We start from the raw sequence: 19,745 nt of genomic DNA on the forward strand, positions 1-19,745 counted from the left end.
GGTCTCCAAGGCGGAAGCGTTTGTTCGCTCTGCTCCATCATTACATAGTCAACATTTTCGTCAATCAACAACAACTTAATTTATATAATAATAAATGTAATAATCACAAAATGTATCAACATAGAAATATATTACGCTAGTAATGTCATTTGAATGTCAACTGAGGTAGTCCCTCTTTTTTGACGGAGGCGTAACTTGACACTTTTATTCTTTGTCTCCCTCTAGTGGTCATTTTTGGACCATAGTACCGTACATTGTACTATATACGTACACCTTAAATTTGGAAGGTAGTATTAATTATATTTTTACCATCTTTCCCACAAATGTATAATGGTGCATAATTAAATATTTAATTAAATATTAAATTGGTTGAGTATATATTATGAATTAAATTATATAATATAAATATAGTATGCAGTATACGTAAACATTTAAAATTTTGATAGTAATATTCAATAATTTTATATATTTTACCATTTTTCCCACAAATGTATAATGATGCATAATTAAATATGTAATTAAATATTAAATTGGTTGAGTATATATTATGAATTAAATTATGTAATGTAAATATAGTATGCGGTATACGTAAACATTTAAAATTTTGATAGTAATATTCAATAATTTTATATATTTTAAAATTTTTCCCACAAATGTATAATGATGCATAATTAAATATGTAATTAAATATTAAATTGATTGAGTATATATTATGAATTAAATTATATAATATAAATATAGTATGCGGTATACGTAAACATTTAAAATTTTGATAGTAATATTCAATAATTTTATATATTTTACCATTTTTCCCACAAATGTATAATGATGCATAATTAAATATTTAATTAAATATTAAATTGGTTGAGTATATATTATGAATTGAATTATGTAATATATAGTATGCAGTATATGTAAACATTTAAAATTTTGATAGTAATATTCAATAATTTTATACATTTTAAAATTTTTCCCACAAATGTATAATGATGCATAATTAAATATTTAATTAAATATTAAATTGATTGAGTATATATTATGAATTAAATTATGTAATGTAAATATAGTATGCGGTATACGTAAACATTTAAAATTTTGATAGTAATATTCAATAATTTTATATATTTTAAATTTTTTTTCCCACAAATGTATAATGATGCATAATTAAATATTAAATTGATTGAGTATATATTATGAATTAAATTATGTAATATAAATATAGTATGCAGTATACGTAAACATTTAAATTTTTGATAGTAATATTCAATAATTTTATATATTTTACCATTTTTCCCACACATGTATAATGATGCATAATTAAATATTTAATAAAATATTAAATTGGTTGAGTATATATTATGAATTAAATTATATAATTTTATATATATTACCATTTTTCCCACAAATGAATAGTGCTACTGAATAAAATAATTAATAATAAATAATTAGTTGCATTTTACTGTATATATAGTTTATATTAGGGTTAATAGATTAAAATATGCAATTGCTATTAATCAAAATTTGTCCATAGTGAGCTTGTAATTAATTGCAAAAATACATTTTTTTATCGATACAAAGTGTACATCTGAAAGCCCATTTTGAAATTATTAATACACCTAGCAACAGGAGACTGGATAAAATGTTATTATTATTTTTTTTAAACAACTCAACACAAAAGAGACCTTAATGAATAAAAAACAAACCCAATGTACAACAAGTGGGCATTGGGCATATCTTCAAGCAATTCATAGTCGCTTGCAGAATAATACAATAAATAAGTACTGACATCCTGATCACATTACAAACAGATGAAAACTTGCTGGTGTGTTCAAGTGCATCAGTCCTCGTGTTTCAGCTGAATAATGGGCTGCAGGCAGAAAGTCAAAATGTTAGTTTCAGGGCATGTACTGCGGTGATGTGGAGGCCATCCTACCAGGGTGTTGAAATGTTGCCTGCAAACAGCTTTACTCTGCCTGTAGATTAGAAACAGGGCGGTCAGGTTCTCCACAACCAGCAGGCTCACGGTCGTCACCTTGACGGCCACGTGAAGCTGCCGAGAACAGAAAAGGTGTTTTGTTTTGTGTTGAATTCCGGATTGTGCTTATGCCGTTATACCTTGTTGAAATGCTGAGACAAATGGTAGTCCGTGACGGAGAGACAAACTGCCACCACCGACCAGAAGAAACCGACGATGTTCAGACACAATGACACTTTGATCTGTCAAGACGAAAAAAAAATGTACTAAAGAACACACCAATTGTAATGTTTCCCCACTTTTGACCTCATACCCACCACACGCATGTTTGGGACATGGCCTGCAGCAAAGGTCAGCATTCCACACAGAAGAAACTAACAATGGCACAACACACGGCAATGTTACTTCCACAAATCACCCTCGCTGGGACTGATTCCACAGCTTTTTGAGGCACGGAATTGAATATATTTACCAGAATGTTGGGAAAGATGTGGAACACACTTCCTGTCTGATGAAATATCAGACCAAGAATGACAAGCCAAAGTCCAGTCAGGCATTGTGCTGCCTGGAAAAGAGGAAAAACAGTAATCCTTCGTAAAGTAAAAAATTCTGGCTTTTCAAGTACAGTTGAACCAATTCTATTTCCTGTAAGAAATCATGTAAAAGGAATGCATCCGTTCCAGGGTCAAAGCTTCACTTAAGGGACTTTAGGTCTTGTAAAAAAAAAAAAAATGTGTGTATGTTTTCAATGAATATAGGTGATACATTGGTGATTTGTTACACAATATTCTTTTTAACATTTTAAAATTGTCATCTGCTCTATAAATTAGCCTAAAATAGCAATAGCAATTTGTATCATTGAATCTTTTGGTCTATGGTCGTCATCACATGATCACATGTGTCCTGTTTGCCGTCGCCGGTTGCCTACCGTGGTGCCGTCACAAAAACACAATGCAAAAAGACAAATACAATTCTACTCTTATCATTTCCCTTTGTATATAATGACCATGCACGGCCTGCATGTTGTACCTTTCAATATATATTATTATATACACTATATATGTATAATCATAAACAGCAACTTTTATTTACTGCAAAAGCAACAGTCAAAAGATGATCGTGTCTATAACGACCCAATATAAAAACACTTTTAAAAGATCCTCTATATGACAGGAGTGCTCTGATGTTTTTATGGACCTACAGCAAAAACACCAGTCTTAGATCCTCTATACGACAGGAGCATTCTGCTCTTTTTAAAGATCTACTGCAAAAATGCTCGTCAAAGATCCTCTGTATAAACCGGAACGCTCTGCTCTTGTTAGGAATTTTCTGCAAAAGCACTACTCAAAGATCCTCTATATGACAGGAGCACTCTGCTGTTCTTAGGGATTGCTGAAACGCACTACTCAGAGATTCTCTATATGACAGGAGAACTCTGCTGTTTTTTGGAATTTTCTGCAAAAGCATGAGTCAAAGATCCTCTATAAGACAGGAGCACTCTGCTGTTGCTAGGAATTTTCTGCAAAAGCACAAGTCAAAGATCCTCTATACGACATGAGCACTCTGCTGTTTTTAGGAATTTGCTGCAAAAGCACTACTCAAAGATCCTCTATACGACAGGAGAACTCTGCTATTTTTAGGAATTTTCTGCAAAAGCACTAGTCAAAGATCCTCTATACGACATGAGCAGTCTGCTCTTGTTAGGAATTTGTTGCAAAAGCACTACTCAAAGATCCTCTATATGACAGGAGCACTCTGCTGTTGTTGGGAATTTTCTGCAAAAGCACTACTCTAAGATCCTCTATACGACAGGAGAACTCTGCTGTTTTTAGGAATTTTCTGCAAAACCACCAGTCAAAGATCCTCTATACGACCGGAGCAGTCTGCTGTTGTTAGGGATTTTCTGCAAAAGCACTAGTCAAAGATCCTCTATACGACAGGAGCAGTACCATCCTGTATCATCCTCCTCATATGGGATATGTGTATAGTTCGGATAAAGATATCCCACACTTACCCCGAGAGGTTTTGGAAATCCCCTGATAGCAAAAACCTTGAAAGTATCCCGGTACACACACTGGAACTCTCTGGGCATCACATGACCGCGTCCGTGCGTGCGTCTCCCGATGGGAATGGTGATGATCATGGAGTCATCGCACACAAAGGTTTTCCTCATGGTCCTCCGACGTTCAAAGATGACTTGAAATCAATCAGTGATCTTCTGCTGTTGAAGGAGGAAGTGAGGGAAGGAACCTTCGCCTCCCTCTTGTCTCTTTGGCACGCACACACACACACACACACACACACACACACACACACACACACACACACACACACACACACACACACACGATAAAGCTACTTTACAAATTAAATAGGAGACAGGAAGTTCTCTTTTTCGCACTTCTCGGAGGCGACTTGAGAGAAGAGCACATTCTGAACATTGTAAGTAAGACAAACACCTTTTTTTATTTAATCTCATGCTAGTATGTTTTACACACTTTCAGTTTGATATGTTTATATCGACTAAATAACGGCAACGTACGCTCCAACAAATTAATAAATGATTGCAAATAGAATGTATTAACGTCATATATTGAAATTAATTCCAGTTCCAGTTCATTTAACAGTTATATTCTAAATACACTTTATATTTTATGTAATCTAGCAATTCATTATTGTATTTAACTAAGTGAAAAAAAAATTACATTTAATTGATGAATAATAATGTATCAATAATAATAATAATTTAATAAAAGGAAATAGTTTATATTAAATATGGAGGATATTAATTTAATCCACTCAAATTAAATAAAAACAAGAAATTTTATTCTTTTATTCTTAATACAGCTCATTTCATTTGAAATATTTTATAAATTCAACAATAAGTGTAAAACATATGATTCTAGCACTGCGTTATTAAATATGACATGACATATTTTTATACTATTATAGTCCTAATCAATATTATGTATATGATATACACATATATAGTATATACTATACAAAAAGTATTAAAGGGAATCCAATGACTCCAAAAGATAAAAATTACTCACTTATTTCTAAAATATTATTTTTAAAAAATGGATAAAATAATTTACAATTTCAAATTATTTATCATCTAAAAGAATAATAATATCATACAAATTTTGTAATATTTTGTGTAATTTTTTCGTAATTTTGTGTATTCCTATTGTTAAATTAATTTACAATTAAAGCTTATTTATATAAGTTAACATAGTATTACATAAAAAAATATTCAAAAGGTAATTGCAATTTTACACATCGTAATTTAAGAGGTGTTTGTTTTAAATCCTTATTATTTGTTTGTGCCATTGTTTTGATGCATTAAGGTATTTTTACTGTTGTTGTTTGTGCCTTCATTTTGATGCATTAAGGTATTTTTACTGTTGTTGTTTGTGCCTTCATTTTGATGCATTACGGTATTTTTACTGTTGTTGCTGTGGGCATGACAATAAAGCGGAAATGATCATAATCATTTTCATTTACTTTTAGCTGCAAAGCTCCTTGAATGACCGAGTCCGGCATGGCTTGTGCAGATGTTGACATGGACATCTGTGAAGAAGAAGAAGAAATGGAGAGCCTGTGGATGCCTAACATGCAAATATCAGATGATGAAAGACCTTGCAAAGAACACAACCGGAAGTTGACCATATTGAGACAATACCAACCTTCACATCATTACCTGGACGATGATAGTGGGGCAATGCACAGCCTACTGCAGACAAATCTTGCCGTGTTGGGGGTAAGGACCAGTTTGAATATCAATTTAAATCCCCATTTTTTCCCACAAAGTGAGTTTTGACAAAAGTTTAATTAAAATGTCAACAATCTCCACTGAATAGCAGCTACTCCCGAGTGTAAACAATGAATGCAAGCGGCAAGTTACAAATATAAAAAGATGAACATCCATAAGTGCACACACACCTGCTTAAGGGGTCGGTATGGCACAAAAGACCAAGAAAAGTAATAAATATAGCACTATTAAACACAAAAAAACGCCGCACAAGATACGCAGCTAACGTAACTAGCTTGCACTAGGGCGGCGCCATTTTGAAACATTAGACCTCCGCATCAAATCCAGTCTATATCGATATCAATGATATGTTTTTTATTTATTTTTACTTTTTATATCGTGCTTCAAAGAAATATTGTAACTTTACAAATATTTATATATCGCCCAGCCATCGAACGAACCTACTTTAACACTCGCCCTATTCCCAAATGCCGTCCGTTCCTTAATGGGCACCGTACTTCCTTGTTAGCGACCTGTTTGCTAACTAAACTAAGCTAACTCAACTCTTGTCGCGCAGCTTGTGTTTTATCTTAATTTTTTTATCACAAATAAACACAACAAGTTGGGTTTAAAATATTAACGCTACACCAAAAAATCACAGCTTTGAATTGATTCAAACATGAGCGATAAAGAACGACTGTACCGTGAATAGAGGAGCGCCACGCCACGGTGTGCAATGCATTGTGGGACTTGGAGTATCACTGACCAGCAGCGACATTAAAAATTGATATTAGCGCTGATTTGAGATAAAAGCACAAATATTTTACGGTGCAGTAAAGAGAGTAGGTTAAAGGCAACAACAGGAAAGACAGAAGGTGTTTGTGGTCTTCCTCTTAAGTGGTATACCAAAAAGGGGGGGTTTTCGTGTGTAAGGAACACAAAAAGTTGACATTGTTTTCAGACTGACCTACTTGTTAAATACACGTTAATAATGTTGCATCATATCAATCAACCAAGTACAAAAAATGTATTGTAAGCATAATGTTCATGTTTGACTACTATATTATTATGATTGCTATTGCAGACCCTCCAGATTGTGAGCGGGATCCTGAGTGTTGGATTGGGAGCCATTTTTGCTGTAAACCAGGACATGGCCAAGTCGCTTTTTACACTCTTTAGAGTTGCACTCTTCACTGGAACGCTTGTAAGAATCTAATTTTATGTTTATTCTCTTCCTTTAAAAAAAAAAAAAATTAATCCTTCATAGTGTTGCTTTTCAGTTCACATTTGCAGGGGTCGTGTCCGCCATGCTGCACAAACATCCGGAACTGCTACATGTAAGTAATGTTTATTTGAAGTATGACAATAATATATAATATATATAATGAATTGAATGTATGTGTTTCTTTCAGGTGTCCCTTGTCATCCACAGAGCTTGTATTGTTGCTGCATTCGCTGCCGCTGGTTTGATAATCACCGACCTGACTGGATGGGATGAAGAAAATGTGCAGTATTTGAAGGTAATGCAAATACTCTACACTCAGTTATTTTCACATTTTCATTTGTTGGTAATACTCGGTACACAAAATGATAGTAAATGAACTAACTCACCTAACTGACGCTAACCATCAGCTACTCATTCGTTTCTCACTGACTACATTTCAGTGGGGTATCTATTCATTAGCTACTCAGTAACTACTCTAAATGTGTCTTAGTTCCCTAGTAACTACTCTTTAGCCTGTTAGTTCCTCAGTAACTGCCTTAAATATGTGTGCATTAGTTTCTCAGTAACCACTTGTGTCTTAGTTCCTCAGTAACTACTCATTAGTTCCTCAGTAACTACTCTAAATATGTGTGCATTAGTTCCTCAGTAACTACTTTAAATTATCTTGGCTTAGTTCCTCATTCGCTCCTTCTTAGATCCTCAATAACTACTTGTGTGTCTTAGTTCCTCAGTAACTACTCATTAGTTCCTCAGTAACTACTCTAAATGTGTGCATTAGTTCCTCGGTAACTACTTTAAATTTCCTTGGCTTAGTTCCTCATTCGCTCGTTAGTTCCTCAATAACTACTTGTGTGTCTTAGTTCCTCAGTAACTACTCTCAATGTGTGCAGTAGGTCCTCAGTAACTACTTTAAATTCCCTTGGCTTAGTTCCTCATTCGCTCTTTAGTTCCTCAATAACTACTTGTGTGTCTTAGTTCCTTAGTAACTACTCATTAGTTCCCCAGTAACAAATTTACTAAGTGCCTTGGTTCCTCAGTAACTACTCATTAGTTCCTCACACGTTCATTTGTTCCTCAGTAAATATTCTAAATTTATATGCTTTAGTACCTCAGTAACTATAAATTTGTGTGCCTTAGTTCCTCACTAACTACTCATTAATTCCTCAGTAACTACTTTAAATTCATGTGCCTTAGTTCCTCAGTAACTACTCATTAGTTCCTCAGTAACTACTTTAAATCCATGTGCAATAATTCCCCAGTAACCACTCATTTGTTATTCATTAGTTCCTCAGTAACGACTTTAAATGTATGTCTTAGTTACTCAGTAACTACTCTACCCATTAGTTCCTCATTCGTTCCTCAATAACCACTCTAAATGTACAATTATGTGCCTTAGTTCCTCAGTAACTACTTGACTCATTAGTTCCTCATTTTTTCATTTGTTCCTCATTAACTACTTTAAATTGATGTGCCTGTGTCATTAGTTCCTCAGTAACTACTCTATTTTTGTGCACATTATTGTAAAGTGAAACCACTCTCTTTAAAAAAATATTTCTTCAAAGATGGAGGTGCTGGAGCTTTGTATGTTGGGACTCCAGGTGTCCATCGCCGTGATTCTCTGCTTAAGGATCTCCAAAAAGAAATGTGCAAAGTTTGTATGTTAAATTCATTCATTTGGATCATACATTTTTACATTATTACTATTTTATTCGTCTATTTTTTTTAGTTTTATAGGATCCTGGTGTTTAGTAGAGATAAAATGTGGTATGGGCCGTTCTCTTTGTGAAACTGTCTTTGCGGTTATCATGGTGCTCACGGTGTACCTGCTGTACGTGTCTCGACGGGACGTAATATGACACACTCGGCTTATCTTTTCATACAAAGCTTTTAATCATCTGTACAGGACACCACGGTTATAATACCACAATATGACAGCTAGTCCGTGCTTTGTATATGACACCATAATTCTCATAATAACAATAAAAAAAACATCTACAGTATAAACAGACTCATAGCTAGAATTACTTTTGAAAGGAAATCACATGAGTACCATATCATGCTATGATCATGTCCAATTCTTTTTATTAATAAAACAACGCGGCCTTTAGTGCTCCAACGTGGTCGGTAAAAGTGGAGAACTTTACAGCTGAAAAGAGAAAGGAAATGTTTTAGAAAAAAATGCATGCTAATGCTAATGCTAATTGTCACTTTGAAGTGCATGAATGAAAAAAGAAAAGCCAGGAGCAACACGGTGCAGTAGCATGCATGGTGTTCACAACGAACGCAACGATTCCAAAATGCGACACAAGAGGAGAGCCACGAATGCATCATCATCATCATCATCACCACCATGCAACACGTGTTAGTAATGAGGCCACGTGTGGTTAACGAGGTTGTTCACAATGGTGACGCTGATGGCTACTTACTGAGCTAAATGTCACACCACTGTGGAGAGGCCTATGGCTATATGAGAGGTCTTGCTCTGGTAAAAAAACAACAACAACAAAAACGGTAAAAATAAAAATTAAATAAAGATAAAAAGGCAAACAACCTGAGTGGATATGCATGGCATTGTGCAATACAACCATGTGATCTCTCCCAGCCAATCAGCAATAAAGGTAACAATAATATTGGAAAAGTTACAATTAAATAACAGAAGAAAAGCTATGTAGTTTTTGTTGGTAAGCAGTAAAGCGGCTTGTAGAATAATCACATTAAATAAATAAGAAGCCAAAATTAAATACATTTTAAAAATTTAACATAAAATATGAAATAATATATAATATAAAAAATAATAAAATAAAAAATACAAAATTAAATATAAAGCAAATGACACAGAACACTAAAAATATTAATTTAAAATTTTAAAACATAAATAAATAAATTATAAAAATAAAAAAATAATAAATAAATGAATAATAAAAAAATTATAAATTAAAAAATATATTTTTTTAGATTGTCCATTAATGAAATTATTATTTATTCATACATTCATCTTCTATGCTGCTTCAAGGTCAAAGGTTATGCTGGAGCCTATCCCAGCTGCCAGTCAATCACAGTTCTGAGGAATTGAACCAGCAACCAAACAATCTACCACCTCTTGTCTTATTTCCTGTTTTTTTATTTACTTGATCATGCGGCAAAATGCACTGGAAATGACTTCAAATTTATTACTAATTAATGATTTTATATTTATAATAAATATTATTTATTTAGTAAATAAAAATGGGAATGTGAAATAAATATATGTTTTTAATTTGATTAAGTATGGGAGGATTTTTGGTGGCAAAACTATATTTTTTGTCCATTGATTCATGAATTTTTCACAGTAATTGTACCGAACATTTTAAAAATGATTATTTTTTCTTGACCAATGTGGTTTATTAAAAATTATATTTATTGTCCTTTTATTTCATTCAACCATTACTAGCCAGTATCGCACTTATTAGACCGTTCCTAATAAATATGTCAATGAATATGAATAAAATAAAACTAAAAATGAATGCTAATTTTCCCTATAAACCAAAGAATACTTACTGCTGTGATGAACTTGTTGTCCTGCTGTGGGAGCTCTTCACCTTTGGGGAAGATGGAGGAGGGTTCCATGGAAGACGGAGGAGTGGAGGAGCACAGGAAGGAGGAGGATTCATCATCATTATCGTCATCGTTGTTGTTGTTGTACGAGTCCAGGACGATGTCGGGGGGGCCGGGTAAGGTGAGCGTGCTCAGGCCGGTCACGCTGTCGTTGGAAGTGCACTGGGAAGACGTCTCAGAACTCTCTGTGACTGACACGTTCAAACGTCAGTACCGTTGCGTAATACTTCTTGCGATCGCACGTCGTCACTTACTCATGGAGGGCTGCCCGCTGGAGTCGTGCTCCAGCTCGTCTTCCTCGATGCAGTCGTACGGCCACTGGGCGAAGGAAGGAACGCTGGCCAGAGGGTGAGTGTGCGGGTGAGAGTACAAGTGGAGGTTGAGCGACCCCAGCAGGGAGGAGGACGACTGGCTGCTGGAGGAGGAGGTGCTGCTGTTGGAGATGGTGGAGTGAGGTCTCTTGATGGAGGCGGAGTACTCGTAGGAGGGCACGGCGATGGACGCTCTCGTCCTACACTCTGTTATATAAACATCATAATTAATACAATTTCAAATGGTATGAATAAAATAAGTAAATAAATAAGTAATCTCACCAGACCCCTTCATGATATAATCGATGGCTCTGTCATTGATGGCGGCATCACTGGGTTTAATGTCCATGAAAGGCTTGCTTCCGATTCCCATGGACACCATCTCTTGCATACGCAGCTCTACGGAATACAGGAAACACTTTTTTAATCACACAACGCATGTAAACATCAGCATAGCGTTAAATGTTAACCTTCCTCTTGCTAGGTTAAAACATGCTAGGTTAATTAGCGACTCCAAATTGTCCATAGGTATGAATGTGAGTGTGAATGGTTGTTTGTCTATATGTGCCCTGTGATTGGCTGGCCACCAGTCCAGGGTGTACCCCGCCTCTCTCACACGAAGACAGCTGGGATAGGCTCCAGCACCCCCGCGACCCTCGTGAGGAAAAAGCGGTAGAAAACCTGAACACCATCTATTCATTCATTCATTTTCTACCGCTTTTCCTCACGAGGGTCGCCTGGGATGCTGGAGCCTATCCCAGCTGTCTTCAGGCAAGAGGCGGGGTACACCCTGGACTGTTGGCCAGCCAATCACAGGGCACATATAGACAAACAACCATTCATTCATTTTTGCAGGGTATTGCTGGAGCCTATCCCAGGATCACATGAGTTTGTAAACAATATAGCAGTAGTTCCGAATCACAATATCAGCAATGTAATAACAAGATATATTTGAAATATTTTATCCTCATGAGGGTTGCAGGGGTGCTGGAGTCTATCCCAGCTGTCTTGGGGCGAGAGGCGGGGTACACCCTGGACTGGTGGCCAGCCAATCACAGGGCACATATAGACAAACAACCATTCACACTCACATTCATACCTACGGACAATTTGGAGTCGCTAATTAACCTAGCATGTTTTTGGAATGTGGGAGGAAACCGGAGTACCCGGAAAAAACCCACGCATGCACGGGGAGAACATGCAAACTCCACACAGAGAGATGGCCGAGGGTGGAATTGAACCCTGGTCTGTGTGCTAACCACTGGACCACCGTGCCACCCCTTATGATTTCAGTTGTGGCTAAAAATATTACTTTATAGTCATATTATTATAATAAATCAAAACCGACCCTAACAATACAGTGGTCATAATTTCAACCAGACCATTTTAAAATGTAGTAAAAATGATTTTTTTTGGTTTTATTTTGTTGAAATCGAGTTTCCTGACAAAGTCAAAAAGCCAAACAAATGTTATGTGATTCTTTCTATGCATTAAAATGTAAAACACAAAGAGAAAGGAACACACCTCTATTCCTGAGCGCCTGCCTCCACAGGATCTTCCCTATGATGGACGTCCACACAGCTTTCACCTCCACGGATCCGGCTTGGAGGATGAACGTATCCTGGGACTTCCTTCGTCGGAACCAGATCTCAAAACGGAGTCCGCTATCGCCGACATTCTCAGTCATACCGATCTCCGCTGTCTTTAATGTTGAAATCAACATAAACATAAGATGTAGAAAGTACATACAAAGCTCCATTTAACGGACTCTTACTTTGAAGGATTGTTTGTAGATGTAAATGTCATATCCTCCTTCGATCTTTTTGGTCTTGCTGAAGAGTATGAGATCTTCGAATAAGAAGACGTGCCGGAGGTACTTCCTGCGTCCGCACCAGACGATGAACTCATCCTGGCAGCGCAGTTGACCCTGTTCCTTTAAGTTCACCTAGACAGGAAACAGCCCCCGTTCACATGCGTCACTCACAACAATGGAAGGGTCGCTGACCTCGCTCCGCTGTATACAAAACATCAGCGTAACATCCACTTTAAAAATACTACATGTTTGTGTTTGAGGGCTGCACGGTGTTAAGTGGTTAGCACGTAGACTTGAGTTCGATCCCACACTCGGGCATCTCTGTATGGAGTTTGCATGTACTCCGGTTTCCTCCCACATTCCAAAAACATGCTAGGTTAATTAGCGACTCCAAATTGTCCATAGGTATGAATGTGAGTGTGAATGGTTGTTTGTCTATATGTGCCCTGTGATTGGCTGGCCACCAGTCCAGGGTGTACCCCGCCTCTTTCACCCGAAGACAGCTGGGATAGGCTCCAGCACCCCCCGTGACCCTAGTGAGGATAAGTGGTAGAAAATGAATGAATTAAACTGACTTTTGGGGGCTGCACGGTGGTCGAGTGGTTAGCGCACAGACCTCACAGCTAGGACACCCGAGTTCAATCCCACCCTCGGCCATCTCTGTGTGGAGTTTGCATGTTCTCCGGGTTTCTCCAGGTACTCCGGTTTCCTCCCACATTCCAAAAACATGCTAGGTTAATTAGCGACTCCAAATTGTCCATAGGTATGAATGTGAGTGTGAATGGTTGTTTGTCTATATGTGCCCTGTGATTGGCTGGCCATCAGATAATGCTATGTATGACATTACTGTTCATGTGATCCTGGGATAGGCTCCAGCAATACCCTGCAAAAATGAATGAATGGTTGTTTGTCTAGTATATGTGCCCTGTGATTGGCTGGCCACCAGTCCAGGGTGTACCCCGCCCCTCTCGCCCGAAGACCGCTGGGGTAGGCTCCAGCACCCTCCGCGACCCTCGTGAGAATAAGCGGTAGAAAATTAATGAATATTTCAAATATATCTTATTATTACATTGCTGGTATTGTGATTCGGAACTACTGCTATATTGTTTACAAACTCATGTGATCCTGGGGTAGACTCCAGCAATACCCTGCCAAAATGAATGAATGAATGATTGTTTGTCTATATGTGCCCTGTGATTGGCTGGCGACAAGTCCAGGGTGTACCCTGCCTCTCGCTTGAAGACAGCTGGGATAGGCTCCAGCACCCCCCGTGACCCTCGTGAGAATCATTGAAACAAATGAATTTCTGTTTGATACACCGCCCAAGCCCATGAATGATTGATTATGACAATGTGTCTGTGACATCAAACTATGAATCATGGCTCCTAGCTTACATCACAGCCCCGGATGGCGTCCATAGCCAGCAGGTCGTTTCCATGGCGAAGCTGAAACTTGACCATCTCCTCAGCGGTGCGGAGGTCACTCAGCTCCTGCGCCTGGGACTGACTGCACTCCTTGATGAGGTCCTTCAGCAGCAGAGCGTATTTACTCATCCTCTGGATGGGCTTCAGCAGGTAGGACGCCAGGTCCATCTTGTCCCCCAGATCCAGCTGTTTATTCTGGGATGCCACAATAGCATAATTATTATTATTGTAAACATGTATTTATCTGATACAGTGGGTCAGTGCTGACCTTTGTGGTACTAACGCCGTTAAGCGTGCAGCGCGTGTTGCAGAGTGACAAGGGAGGGGTGGCCGCTATAAGCAATGAAGATTAGCTAAAAGTTTAGTAAAATTGCGTCTTCGGCCAATCAGAGAACTAGTAGGTGGGTGTTTAGAGCACATAAGCAATGAGGATTGTTTCAGGTTTTAGTACAATTGCGTCTTCAGCCAATCAGAGAACTTAAGTGGGCGGGTATTTAGCGCACATAAGCAATGAAGATTAGCTAAAAGTTTAGTAAAATTGCGTCTTCGGCCAATCAGAGAACTCGAGTGGGCGGGTGTTTAGAGCACATAAACAATGACGATTGATTAAGATTTAGTCAGATTGCGTTTTCAGCCAATCAGAGAACTTGGGTGGGCGGGTGTTTAGAGCACATAAGCAATGAGGATTGGCTAAAGTTGACTAAAATTGAGTCTTCGGCCAATCAGAGAACAGGTTGAGTGGGCGGGTGTTTAGAGCACCTAACAATGACGATTGACTAAGGTTTAGTAAGATTGCGTTTTAGGCCAATCAGAGAACTTGGGTGGGCGGGTGTTTAGAGCACATAAGCAATGAGGATTGGCTAAAGTTGAGTAAAATTGAGTCTTCGGCCAATCAGAGAACAGGTTGAGTGGGCGGGTTGTTTAGAGCACATACGCAATGAGGATTGGCTAAGATTTAGTAAGAGTGCGTCTTCAGCCAATCAGAGAACTTGGGTGGGCGGGTGTTTACAGCAAGTCCAAACAGCGTTTGTCAAATGTAAGTACCTTTAACCTCGTTGATGTCAAAGGTAAAATGTACATTATGTCCCCTAAAAACAACTTTGTCCACGTTTTGGTTACTAGATACTTTTGTAGTGGAGTAACTCAGTTACTTTTTTTGAGAAGTAACTAGTAACTATAACTAGTAACGTGCCCAACACTGGCCTGTGAGGTATGCAACTAGAGTTTCCAGACGCACCTTAAAGAATTCATTGCCATGGCTGCTGAGCAAAGAGTCGGACCGGGGTTTATTCTTGCTGTACAGGGCATACATTCCAAACTGATCCTCCTGCAAACACGATTAACAAGTTAGAACATTCTAGAAACTGTGACTCACTCAAATTATATAAGAGTATTTGATGATAATGAGCAAGATAACCAGTGGCAAGTTTGCACTGGGATAAATGGGACAGCACCATGACCTGGAAACATCGCATTTAGTTAATAAAGTTAGACGTCACGACAGGTCACGACTGCGGATGCATGATGAGCGTCTTAGCATGCTATCCCCAGGGGGGGGGTATTTTGTGCGCGTGCACTCACGTGTCGAAGAAAACAGCTGCTGATGGACAGCGGCGAATGGGCGCACGCCTCCAGTTCCTTGAGGAAATACTGGCTGTGGAAGTCCCACAGCTTCTCCATGTTGCCAAAAATGATGCTGCGTTTGCCCCTCAGGTCCTGCGGCAGATCCAGGCGTTCCATCTCCGGGAAATAATGCTCAATAACGTAGCTGAGAGAGCGAACGTACTCTCTCTCCGTGGCGATCATCTCATCCATGATGTGCTGTACTTTGCTGGGGAAAAGAATGACATCATTTGATTACATTGAATAGATAGATAATGCTATGTATGACTTTGCTGTTTGTTGATATTGTGATTCGGAACTACTGCTATATTGTTTACAAACGCATGTGATCCTGGGATAGGCTCCAGCAATACCCTGAAAAAATGAATGAATGAATGATTGTTTGTCTATATGTGCCCTGTGATTGGCTGGCGACAAGTCCAGGGTGTACCCTGCCTCTCGCCCAAAGACAGCTGGGATAGGCTCCAGCACCCCCGCGACCCTTGTGAGAACAAGCGGTAGAAAATTAATGAATATTTCAAATATATCCTATTATTACATTGCTGGTATTGTGATTCGAAACTACTGCTATTTTGTTTACAAACTCATGTGATCCTGGGATAGGTTCCAGCACCCCCGCAACCCTCGTGAGAATAAGCGGTCAAAAATGAATGAATATTTCAAATATATCTTATTATTACATTGCTGATATTGTGATTCAGAACTACTGCTATATTGTTTACAAACTCATGTGATCCTGGGATAGGCTCCAGCACCCCCGCGACCCTCGTGAGGATAAGCAGTCGAAAATTTATTAATATTTCAAATATATCTTATTATTACGTTGCTGATATTGTGATTTGGAACTACTTCTATATGTTTGTGATCCTGTGATAGGCTCCAGCAAAACCCTGCAAAAATGAATGAATGAATGGTTGTTTGTCTATATGTGCCCTGTGATTGGCTGGCCACCAGTCCTGGGTGTACCTCGCCTCTCGCCTGACGACAGCTGGGATAGGCTCCAGCACCCCCGTGACACTCGTGAGGATAAGTGGTAGAAAATGAATGAATGAATGAAAAATAACTAAAAACCAAGGTACTACTGTAGTAATATCTATTTTACCAATGCTTATGTATATTATATGTTATAGACGGATGGTAATATATATGTACTATATAGCATCCATATAGAGTGTGTATTTATACTATAGACAGTACAGTCCCTTACCTACTCTGTTTCTTTCCGTCACCTTCGTTGTGTCTGTTATGTGTCCTGGAGGGCGTGGACATGCTACGACTCCGCCCTAACGTCGGGCTCATGACATCGGGTCTTTGCAGCTTCTTTTCCACAGACACGTTATTGGCCACCTCCAACCCCTTGATGTAAACGCCCGTGTATCCGTGCACATGGCTGACGTCCGAGTGTCCGCCATCTCGCTGCGTCAACTCATAACTCAGGGTCTTCTTCATGATCTTCTTCATTGGTGGTTTACGGACTCGGGACGCCGCAGAGTAGATAGGCTCCGAATGGCATGAGATGGTGGAGTCAATAGTGCAGTCGCTGTCCGTGTCATCGAACGAGGACGGGCTCAGCGTGGTGTCGGGCGGGAAAGTGAAGCGTGAGGAGGAGATGGAACCAGAAGGGCTTTTGGATAAAGGTTTTGATTCCTCGACATGCAGCGAGGTATGAACGTCCCTGCTGGAGCAAGTAGACCCTTCAGGAAGAATCACACATCCACGCTCTGGTGTTCTAGTCTCGCTTTCTGGAGGCTTTACCGCATCTATCAAATCAGACGCCATGGAGTCTGAAGACGTCCTCATGGCACGGGATAACGTGTCCTCCAGCTGGTGCTTGGTCTGCTGGCACTTTTGCCGAACGGCGTTCCACTGCTGCAACTGCGGAGGACTATCTAAGGACAGCACCATGTCGTTTAGTGTGCTGAAGTTGTCCATGGAGAACTTGGACGCCTCTGTGCAGTAATCCTGCAGGATCTGGACCACGGAAGGTGAAAGTGCTTCCCCCGAGGTGTTCAGGTGACTTACGTAGTCCTGACAGTGCTCCGTCCACCGATTCACCTGTAGATATAGAATATGTAGATGATTATAGAGCGGGGGGGGGCAAACTTTTTGACTCGCGGGCCGCATTGATTTAACAAAATTGACAGTATTGATAGTATTTTACACTTAACAGTCCATTTTTACGCATATTTTACATGTAAAAGTGTCATGCAATCTGCTATATGTGCACTTCGAAATCATTTATTGATGTAAAGTGTGTTAGAAATTAAATGTATTATTATTATTATTGTTATTATTATTATTGTTATTATTTTGTTGTTGTTATTATTATTGTTATTATTATTTTGTTATATTATTATTTTGTTGTTACTATTATTTTGTTATTGTTATTATTTTGTTATTATTATTATTTTGTTATTATTTTTATTATTTTGTTATTATTATTATTATTTTGTTATTATTATTATTATTTTGTTATTATTATTATTATTATTATTTTGTTATTATTATTATTATTTTGTTATTATATTTTGTTATTATTATTATTTTGATATTATTATTATTATTATTTTGATATTATTATTATTATTATTTTGATATTATTATTATTATTATTTTGATATTATTATTATTATTATTATTATTATTTTGTTATTATTTTTATTATTTTGTTATTATTATTATTATTTTGTTATTATTATTATTATTTTGTTATTATTATTATTATTATTTTGTTATTATTATTATTATTTTGTTATTATATTTTGTTATTATTATTATTTTGATATTATTATTATTATTATTTTGATATTATTATTATTATTATTTTGATATTATTATTATTATTATTATTATTATTATTATTATTATTATTATTATTATTATTATTATTATTATTATTATGTGCTTGTGTCCCTTTTTACAGGAGCATTTTGTAACAGACCACATCAAATAACGAAATTGATAAAGCAGCTACCTCAACCATCGAAAAGTTGGCCCAAGCCATGATGCCAGGTTGTACGTTGAGTTTAAATGAAATACTTTGGAAAAAACAGGCGGGCCATATTGAAACACTTGGCGGGCCGCATGTGGCCCCCGGGCCGTAGTTTGCCCACCCCTGTTATAGAGCTATTTATTGATAGATCGCATATACGACGGTTCTTACAGAGTCATAGAACTCATAAAGGTTGCTCAGGACGTCCAACTGTTCCTTCCTTCTCTCTGCTCTGCTTAGGATGGAGCCAAGATGCTGCTTGAATTCCTGAAAAACCGAGACTGGAATGGACTTGGGAGACTTGTTCACCATCTGTAGGGCATGTCTCCGCTGGTGCTGATCAGACAACATATGGACCGTAGTTACATTAGATTGATAATACATAAACATGTGGACAGATGTTTTGAAGCATCTGCTCGTCATATTTACAGTCAAGATATTTACCACCGCTTCTTCCAGAAATTGGTCCAAACTCTCCTTCATGTCTTTTATTGTGCTGACAGACAAAGTTAGCGATTCTAAAGGTGCGAGATGTTTCTCTGCCTCCATATTAAACCACAGTTTGACCTGAAAAGATCCAAATCACATGTGATTACACAGAAGACGTTTATTTATATAGCACTTAATCACAAAAGAGCCTCAAAGGGCTTAACAGTAGATACAGTAGATGATAGACAATAGACGACGTCCCTGATCTTAACCTAGTGGGCTAGAATTGGGAACAACTCTTTAACAAGTTTCCCAGGAATTTCCCAGGGATTCCCAGGATCAAGCAGACATGTTGTCTGTTTTGCTGCACTGTTTTGTAAGCCCGTCAATAGATACTTCCTCAAAGTAGGAAAAGCTAGTGGGACAGAGGATGGAAGTAGTCCCAGCAGTTGTCAAGGCATCCGGGCACGTTTAACCGGTCTGGAGGTAGGGTAGGTCCTTTATTTCCTTCCTGATGAGCTCAATTTTATTTGCGAAAAATCGTAAGAACTCGTCGGCTGAGAAAGGGGAACTACTACTTCTGAGTTAGCAATGCAATTGTCTCG

At 37.9% G+C, this 19,745-nt stretch overlaps 3 protein-coding genes across 9 annotated transcripts in view; 1 reads left to right on the forward strand and 2 right to left on the reverse strand.

Moving 5' to 3' along the window:
* Positions 1-1,557: 1,557 nt before the first annotated feature.
* Positions 1,558-6,467, reverse strand: LOC131137039 (uncharacterized). 5 transcript variants are annotated; one of them, XM_058084529.1, is made up of 9 exons: positions 6,433-6,467; positions 5,665-5,723; positions 5,483-5,548; positions 3,990-4,244; positions 2,448-2,540; positions 2,293-2,349; positions 2,116-2,217; positions 1,934-2,050; positions 1,559-1,867 (listed from the first exon to the last, which is right to left on the reverse strand). In XM_058084529.1, exons 4-9 carry the CDS (start codon positions 4,146-4,148, stop codon positions 1,838-1,840), a joined length of 558 nt encoding a protein of 185 aa, XP_057940512.1. In that variant the 5' UTR covers positions 4,149-4,244; positions 5,483-5,548; positions 5,665-5,723; positions 6,433-6,467; the 3' UTR covers positions 1,559-1,837. The 5 variants fall into 5 exon arrangements, with proteins under 5 accessions (XP_057940517.1, XP_057940512.1, XP_057940513.1 ...); XM_058084530.1 differs by lacking the exon at positions 6,433-6,467 and adding an exon at positions 6,195-6,420; XM_058084532.1 differs by lacking the exon at positions 6,433-6,467 and having other exon boundaries at positions 5,679-6,147.
* Positions 5,495-10,390, forward strand: si:ch211-269k10.4 (uncharacterized protein LOC100150242 homolog). Its single transcript, XM_058084528.1, has 5 exons — positions 5,495-5,738; positions 6,814-6,933; positions 7,010-7,066; positions 7,142-7,249; positions 8,517-10,390. The coding sequence occupies exons 1-5, from the start codon at positions 5,505-5,507 to the stop codon at positions 8,616-8,618; spliced, it is 621 nt and encodes a 206-aa protein (XP_057940511.1). The 5' UTR covers positions 5,495-5,504; the 3' UTR covers positions 8,619-10,390.
* Positions 8,693-19,745, reverse strand: part of zgc:158766 (uncharacterized protein LOC100009641 homolog) — a 30,846-nt gene continuing 19,793 nt past the window's right edge. For 2 of the 3 annotated variants that reach the window (XM_058084525.1, XM_058084527.1), the window contains exons 12-24: positions 19,156-19,278; positions 18,883-19,047; positions 16,927-17,774; positions 15,678-15,927; positions 15,334-15,423; positions 14,067-14,291; positions 12,634-12,804; positions 12,384-12,561; positions 11,142-11,258; positions 10,803-11,066; positions 10,492-10,739; positions 9,381-9,436; positions 8,693-9,100 (exon numbers count right to left, since the gene is read on the reverse strand). In XM_058084525.1, the coding sequence (XP_057940508.1) occupies positions 9,392-9,436; positions 10,492-10,739; positions 10,803-11,066; positions 11,142-11,258; positions 12,384-12,561; positions 12,634-12,804; positions 14,067-14,291; positions 15,334-15,423; positions 15,678-15,927; positions 16,927-17,774; positions 18,883-19,047; positions 19,156-19,278 (2,724 nt within the window). In that variant the 3' untranslated portion in view covers positions 8,693-9,100; positions 9,381-9,391. The remainder of the gene's footprint in view (positions 9,101-9,380; positions 9,437-10,491; positions 10,740-10,802; positions 11,067-11,141; positions 11,259-12,383; positions 12,562-12,633; positions 12,805-14,066; positions 14,292-15,333; positions 15,424-15,677; positions 15,928-16,926; positions 17,775-18,882; positions 19,048-19,155; positions 19,279-19,745) is intronic. The other variant, XM_058084526.1, reaches the window with a different exon arrangement.

This window comes from Doryrhamphus excisus, chromosome 10 (assembly GCF_030265055.1).
Source record: "Doryrhamphus excisus isolate RoL2022-K1 chromosome 10, RoL_Dexc_1.0, whole genome shotgun sequence".
Classification (NCBI taxonomy): Eukaryota; Metazoa; Chordata; class Actinopteri; order Syngnathiformes; family Syngnathidae; genus Doryrhamphus; species Doryrhamphus excisus.